Raw genomic sequence first — 7,738 nt, forward strand, 5'->3', positions numbered from 1 at the left:
AGCAAACAAAAATATTTTCGTCTGAAGTTATCCCCCTTGCCAGTGCTTCTCTGATCCACACTTTCAGTGTTGCTCCCCTACCTACGTAATGCTAATCTGTTATTGTTCTCTCTCCTTAATCTAGCCTTTGTCTGCCTCTCCAGTTTATCTGCCTCAATTCTTCCTCTTGAGCTTTCCAGGCCCACTTGAGTGGCCTGTTCAGCATGCCTGGAGTGGGCCTTGTGTGTCCGTGTCTCTGCCCCTTCCTCTGATGCTTCAGTGTTGCTCCCCTACCTACGTAATGCTAATCTGTTATTGTTCTCTCTCCTTAATCTAGCCTTTGTCTGCCTCTCCAGTTTGTCTGCCTCAATTCTTCCTCTTGAGCTTTCCAGGCCCGCTTGAGCGGCCTGTTCAGCATGCCTGGAGTGGGCCTTGTGTGTCCGTGTCTCTGCCCCTTCCTCTGATGCCACCTTGTCCGCTCCACTTCTCTGAGCCCTGCTCTGCCTTCACTTCTGGAGCATTCTCTCCAGGAATGCCAGCCACATTTAGTGGTGCTGTTGTTCAGTTGCCAGTGATTTTTTTCCTTCAATTTTCCAACTACCTTCTCTTGTGTCTCACAACGGTGCTGTTCAGTTGCCAGTGATTTTTTTCCTTCAATTTTCCAACTACCTTCTCTTGTGTCTCACAAAATACTAAAGTTGGCTCTGGTCTTTGTATGTTTTTCCCTTTATAAATTTGTAAACTGTAAACTTGACATATTCATTTGCTACCTTTTCTGCCAGTCTTCTTGCCCAGATGGGCATTTCTGTCTTTTTTCTATACATTTCAACACATCCCAAGTCATTGCCTTGGGAGGACATTGTGAAGACTGCTGAGGAAGGTACAGTGTTACGTGGAGAAGTTTCCTAGCAGGAAACAGTGGGGCCTGTGTTTCACATGTGGACTTAAAACTACAACTTTCAGACAATTTTTTCGTGCTTATTTTTTATATTTAAAATGATTTTGCTTTTCTTGTTTGGTAGTCTGTGTAAATAAATATCTTCTCCTGCCATGTAACTGTGTGTCTCACTTCCCTGACAGTACTTATCGACTCCATTTACAAAGTCACCGAGGGTCGGCAGTCTGAAATATTCCACAGACAAGCTGAGGGGAACTTTGACCCCAGCTGCTGCTTCACCATTTACCATGGCAACCACATGGAGTCCCTGGACCTCATCACCTCCAACCCTGAGGAGGCCCGCACCTGGATCACAGGCCTCAAGTACCTGATGGCTGGCATCAGTGATGAAGATTCCCTGGCCAAAAGGCAGAGGACCCATGACCAATATCCTTCATGGAACTTTATTTCTGAGCTGTGCGTGTGTAGTGAGGATTAAACTTTGCTTTGTTTTTATCCCGTGATTTTGAGGCTTCATAGCTACTTTTCTTTCTTTCTCTTCGTTTATGCCTAGGACTTTTCTCTCCCTTTCTCACTCTCACTCCAAGTAAATGAATCCACAAAACATAAGCTTGTGAACTCAGGAGCAGAATTGTTCTGAGGAGACAGCATTTAGCTCCACAATCTGAGAGAGCTCCAGTTATAACCTAAAGTTTCCTAAGAGTGGTGAAGCACACATTCAATATTATTGCCTTTTTTATTGTAGGAGTATTGATTAGCTGCAACTGGGAAAGTGTGGATTTCAGTTAGAGAAAATCCTACTTTGTTCTGAAGTCAGTTTAGTTTAACAAATACTTTTTGAGTTTCAAACCAAGCACTGAGCTCCTTCCTGCTTTCTCTCTCTCTCTTTTTTTTTTAACTTACAGTTTGGAAACTAAACTGAAGGGGAAGTTACTTTTTACTTAATAACATTTACCCTCTCTAATTTGCTCAAGAAACTAGCATCTAAGTCTTCGTTCACGATTAAACCCATTCTTGTGGTCCTGCAGTGCTGACAAGATAGATGATTAATGTGTTTGGTCTGAAGGCATCCGTCCTGCTGGGATCAAGCTGTGGATGTGGCATGACCCTTCTGGTCTCAGTTTCCTTATCTGTAAAGTGAGGGTGTTGGCATAGTTGATTACTTTGGTTCCCTCTGCACATTTTGAATGGCCTTAAAATACAGGTGCTCCCTGTCCATGTAGGGAGTAGCACTATTTCCTTGCTATCATTGGAAAGTGCACCCTAATTTTCTTCTAGGAATTGGTGATAAATTTGCACCGCTTTAGCTTTAATCTCTCACCCAGGGTATTGTTGGAGCAGAATGGGAAATATTCAGCCCATGAAAGGATCTTGACAGTGTGAAGGCCTGAACTGATGAGCCATGATGTTTTCATCAGTATTCATGGCATACAGGTAAATGCAATTAGGATTCATAAATGAACAAAATACAGACATAGGAACTAACTTTCTGTGCTTTAGTCTGTTAGTTTGGTTCTCAACTCTTTAATATTTGGTAAAAGAACAAACAAGAAAGTATGTCGAAACAGTAAGAATGCTTTCTGGTGCAAGCAGCAGAAACCATACTAACAGTGCCTAAAATGATAAAGAATATTCATTTTCTCATAAATATGGGATCTGAGATGGGGCAGTTCCAAGGGCAGTTAACTTAGTGGCTCAGTGATGTCATCCGAGACCCATTTTCTCAGCATGTTGTCTTAGTCCTGCTGCTGGTTGCCCCTTGGTCAGAGAAGAGCTGCAACAACTTTAGGCAGCAGCTCCAAACACAGCCCTGCCCAGAGGTCGCAAAGTTTCTTCTCACAAATGTTTTTATAAGAGCAAAGAAAAACTTCCCAGTGGTCCCCCAAAAGACAACCTCTCATCATTGGCCAGAATCACTACTGCAGGTCCATTCCTAAAAGAATCTCTTGCAAGAGAAATTGACTCAATCAGACCTTGAACTCAGGACCCTTATTTGCACTCTTAAAAATGAAAGACTCCAAAGAGCTTTTGTTTATGTGGGTTCTATCTATTGATATTTGTCATATTAGAGATTAAATCTGAGAATTAAAAAAAAAAGTCATTTAAAGTCATAATAAACTCTATTACTTGTTAACATATATTTTATAAAAAATAACTATTTTTCAAAGCAAGACAAATAAGAGTAGTATTTCTTCACTGTTTTTGCAAGTCTAATGTCTGACTTAATGGAACACATGAATTCTCATATCTGCTTCTGTATTCAATCTATTGTGATACATTGTTTTGGTTGGAATATGTAAAGAAAATTGAGCCTTACACAGATATGTAGTTGGAAAAGGGGGACCTTAGGATTATGTACTTTCCCTGTCCCCCACGAATATACATTGAGGACAGTTACATTAGTGCCAAGATTTGCCTCCCTCCTCCAGTTCCCACCCTCAATTAAAGCACATGGCTCTTGGATACCTGAACAAAATCCAGGTTGTTTTAGCAAGAAAGAAGGGAGGATGGTGACTGTCGGGAGACAATTCCAGAAGCTGCTATCCTCACCCAGTTGACTAGGACACATTCATGATACTCTAGAGCCTTTCGTCATTTACATACATCTGACTAATAATCCTTGAAATAGACTAGTGAGAGGTGGGCATAAATTGTGGAAGCTTATTTTTGCTTTATTGGTCAGTAGTTTTTTGAACGTGATTTGTTTTTCCATGTTTACTGGGACTTGAAAGTTTTCATATTTGAATTAACCAGCTTGGCAGCTGAGGGATTTCATATTCTAAAAATATGTTATCTGGAAAGTAAGTGTACACCAGAACTGCACTGAGGAATAATTTCGTAAGAAATATAGAGGTATTTGATGTCTATGTCAGTGAAGAAAAAAAAAAAAGGAAGAAATTAATGAATAGTTATTAGTAAAGAGGAAGCTGTAGTCAAAAGTAGGGAAAGTTATTTTGAGTCAGGGAACCGTTCTCATACAGATTTGTCAGTATTTGGTAGTGTTTTACATAATAATCTTGATAACAGAATGACATCCTTGATTTGGCATATATTTAATTACATAAATTGAGGAGAACAGATTTTGAAATGTTCTTTATTAGATTTCACTTAGGACTGAAAATTTCAACTGTGAGTACACGGTGAGAATAATGAATCTTAAATGGCCGTGTGAGAAAATCCCTCCAGTCTAAAGTGTAAATTATTTCTGTAGTATGGCCATGTTGAATGGAAGTAGTTGCAGCCCTCATGCCTGCGAGAAGCCATGCAGCATCATGGGGAGGAACTGAGACTCTGGTGCTGCACTGCCTGGGGTCCAGCCCCGACTCTACCACGTACTGTGTAACTCTGGGTGAATTACTTAAACTCTTTTGCCTCAGAGTCTTTATCTGTGCCGTGGCAACGATGATGATGACAGCGTCTACCCTACAGAGATGTGTGAAGATCAGATGAGTCGACGTACACAAAATCCTTAGAACACTGCCCAGCACATAGTAGGCATGTTATAAATAATAGCTACTGGTGTTATTGCTAAAGAGAAGTAAGGAGTGGCTGAATCTTTTGTTTTCTTATTCAGATAGGTTAAAGTCTGAAATCTCAGGGGCCCCATCAAGCAAAGATAATGGCGCTGGCACCTAGCCTCGGCATTTTTCTCCATCAGAACATTCTCCCCTGTGTTTCCCCTACCTTATCTCTTGACCCCATGAGAGAAATTACTACCTCTAAAAGACTTTTGGCAGTCCCTTATGTATTTGTAAATTAAAGCCTTATTATCTTCCCTCAAACTGCAGGGCAAATCTGGCCCACCACCTGTTTTTGTAGGGCTCTTTAGTTAAGAATGGGTTTAAAAAAAAATTGTGAAGTGTGAAAATGGTTTAAAAATTAAATTTCAGTGCTCATAAATGAAATTTTTTTAGCACGTAACCAGGCTCATTCATTTATGTATTGTTTATAAAGCTGCTCTCATGTGACAATGGCAGAGTGGAAGAGTTGCAACCAAGAGCAAATGGCCTATAAAGCCTATAATGTTTACTCTCAGGCCCTTTACAGAAGAACTTTGCCCAGCCCGGCGCTAGTTAATAGCATTCAATGCTTTCCATTCTCCTACAGTTCTTGATAGAAACTACTAGCCTTTTGCTTTTCATTCACTTTTATTCTCCCAGATTTTCTCTGCAGAATGACCGCTTCTCTTCAAAGATCATATGTATGGCTATAAATGATTAATTCAGGGCTTTTCTTGGCACTCATATCTTAATTATGAAGATTGTCTTGAAGATATCACAATACTTTTTCCTGCAATTGTACACTATGCGTACGGTTACTTGAAGAGTGGTTTTCCCTTTCACAGAAGCTTAGAACTGAAAGGGATTTCAAGGTTATCTAGTTGTGCTCCCTGACATTGTAGATGAAGAAATGGAGATGCCAAGAAGTGACATGGGTGACCCACTGCCACAGGGCCAGGTCATCAGTTGAATTAGGACTAGCGTGTGTCTCTTGGTTTGACTTCTTCTCTACTTCTGCCTTACTAGTCCCATGTCCCCTAAGCCACTTGTCAGGGTCAGCATATGTGTTGGTGCTGAAGTCCTTTCCCATCCTAACGGGTTCATGTCTGCAGAGTATACTCAGATGTAGAGTTTGGCTGTCCCTGCCTCTTCTCTGAAGAAGTCTTACAGAGGCTTTGGTAAAGAATTGTGGGATAAAAGGTGAAAATATCACTGTCATTGGACTCATTTCATCACTTTGAAATCTGGCCAAATACTCTGTGGGGCACAGAGCAGTGTCCACAGTCAAAAGAAATGTAGCTCACAGTGTGGGCCCTGTGCCCAGGAACAGAAAAAATGAGATTAGATACTTATTAGAAACTGGCCCAAGTATTCCACCCTTCTGATTCTTTAGTTATTTTTCTCCTAGGTCTGGGTATCTCTTTATCTTCCAGGTGTCATGTATAATGAGGTCCTGACTGAACTCTATGAGGAAGAATTGAACTTGAAAGAGCTGGTCTGGTTATTTAAAAACGTTATAAAGGGAACAAAATGTGAAAGAAGGTATTTACAATCTGAAAAATTACATTATTTAACTTGAGAAGGAAGACTTTACCTCTGCTTGTTTTCATTTGCTGAGGTACAATCACAGTTTGAATCACATAAGAAACGTGAACGTGCTGTGTGGTCACCAGGAGGTTAGTTAATATTTTGACTTAAAATAAGAATATCTCAGTTGGTGTTATCTACTTGATAAGCAAATATTATCATTGACAGTCTCCTCTGATGCACTCCCATTCTCCCATTTTTTGGCTTTAAATGCCTTTCCCTTACTTTGATTCTCTGGTTTCTTTCGGTTACCTTCGTTCTTTTTGTCTTCATTACCCTCCAGACTTTGAAGGTCAATTTGGTGTTCTAAGTACACACACAGTTCCTGCCTTCTCCAACCTACTGCCCAACAACTATGAAACATCCATTTAAAAAAAAAATCCTCTGCTAAAAGTTAACTGGGAATGTTCAACTCATTCACTAATTTTGCTTTCCCACTATGTAAAACAACCCAAGCCTCATCCCACCGGGGCTCTGTTAAAATCTCAGTTCACATGATGTAAGGCTTTTGTATGTAAACTCAGCTTCACATCCTCAGTCGCCCAGTCTCATACCTGAGCTTGCAGGGCAACTGCTAGCATATCAGGTTTCATTCCTGTGGATTACTGACCATAATTTAGAAGTTTTGGCCTATTAGGGGAGAACTATTCCTGTGGATTACTGACCATAATTTAGAAGTTTTGGCCTATTAGGGGAGAACTATTCCTGTGGATTACTGACCATAATTTAGAAGTTTTGGCCTATTAGGGGAGAACTATTCCTGTGGATTACTGACCATAATTTAGAAGTTTTGGCCTATTAGGGGAGAACTATCAAAGTTAGTAATAGGAAGAGGAACATCGTGTAGCGATTAGCCTTAAATGTAGGAAAAAAGAATGCTAGATATGGTTGTAAGAGACCTGGGTTTGAGACCTGGTTCTCTTAGCTAATTCTTACGAAATATCTTCCTCTCCTTTAGTTTTATATCTTTCTGAACAATGATGATATTGAACTAGATGGTCTAATTTTCTAAGAAATTTTTCTAAGAAAAGAGAATTGAAACAGTCACGTACCATGGGGTATTGTGAAAGTAAAAAGATGAAAAACTAGATGAAAGGAGAAGATGAGGCCTAAATTTGTTATAAATGGGGTTTCATCCTCATGAGATTCTTTAACAGAAAGTGTTCAGGAGCTATAATACTGAGCCATTCCTGCTATATGCCATCTCTATGCCTCATAAATGAACAACTCTGACATTCTGAGTAAGAACTAGTAGGGACACAAAATTTATGTCATGACCATGGCAGCATAACTGAGAAAACTAGTCAGGAAATGAGAAGTAAAAAGGGATAATGTATAAAGTCATACAGAAATATTTTATTTTTATGGAGTTTGCTAATGGAGATTTGAATTAAAATGTCTTCTTGCCAGAGTGGAACTAGAACCAATAATGTAGTTTTTTCCCCCTTACAGTTGATGAATATAGTGTTTTGCGAAAATAGAATCAACATTTAATCTGGGTGAGATTGGATACAAATGTTTGAATTAAAGAAGCCCTCATAATCTGGTTTGGCTCTCATTTCACAGTGGAGGGAACCACCTGTATGTGTCCTCCTCCCCATTCCTGGATTTTTGTTGTTGTCACTATCAGGAGCTCACCAGAGACCGGATTGCAGGACCTTCTCAAAGTAATTTCTTCTCATGTTCCCTGTTGCTGATAAATGTCTTTGTGAGTGTTCCGTGAGAGAGCGGTTTTTATGAAAACACAGTGTTTTCCTTGACCTTTCTGCACATG

At 39.9% G+C, this 7,738-nt stretch overlaps 1 protein-coding gene across 1 annotated transcript in view; it reads left to right on the top strand.

Moving 5' to 3' along the window:
* The window catches only part of PLCH1 (phospholipase C, eta 1), a 160,693-nt gene that overhangs the window by 59,683 nt on the left and 93,272 nt on the right, over positions 1–7,738 (top strand). The window contains exon 3 of the mRNA XM_008576383.1: positions 1,060–1,303. Within this exon, the coding sequence (XP_008574605.1) occupies positions 1,060–1,303 (244 nt within the window). The remainder of the gene's footprint in view (positions 1–1,059; positions 1,304–7,738) is intronic.

The sequence above is a fragment of the Galeopterus variegatus genome, unplaced genomic scaffold (assembly GCF_000696425.1).
Source record: "Galeopterus variegatus unplaced genomic scaffold, G_variegatus-3.0.2 Scaffold1343, whole genome shotgun sequence".
In the NCBI taxonomy this organism is placed as follows: Eukaryota; Metazoa; Chordata; class Mammalia; order Dermoptera; family Cynocephalidae; genus Galeopterus; species Galeopterus variegatus.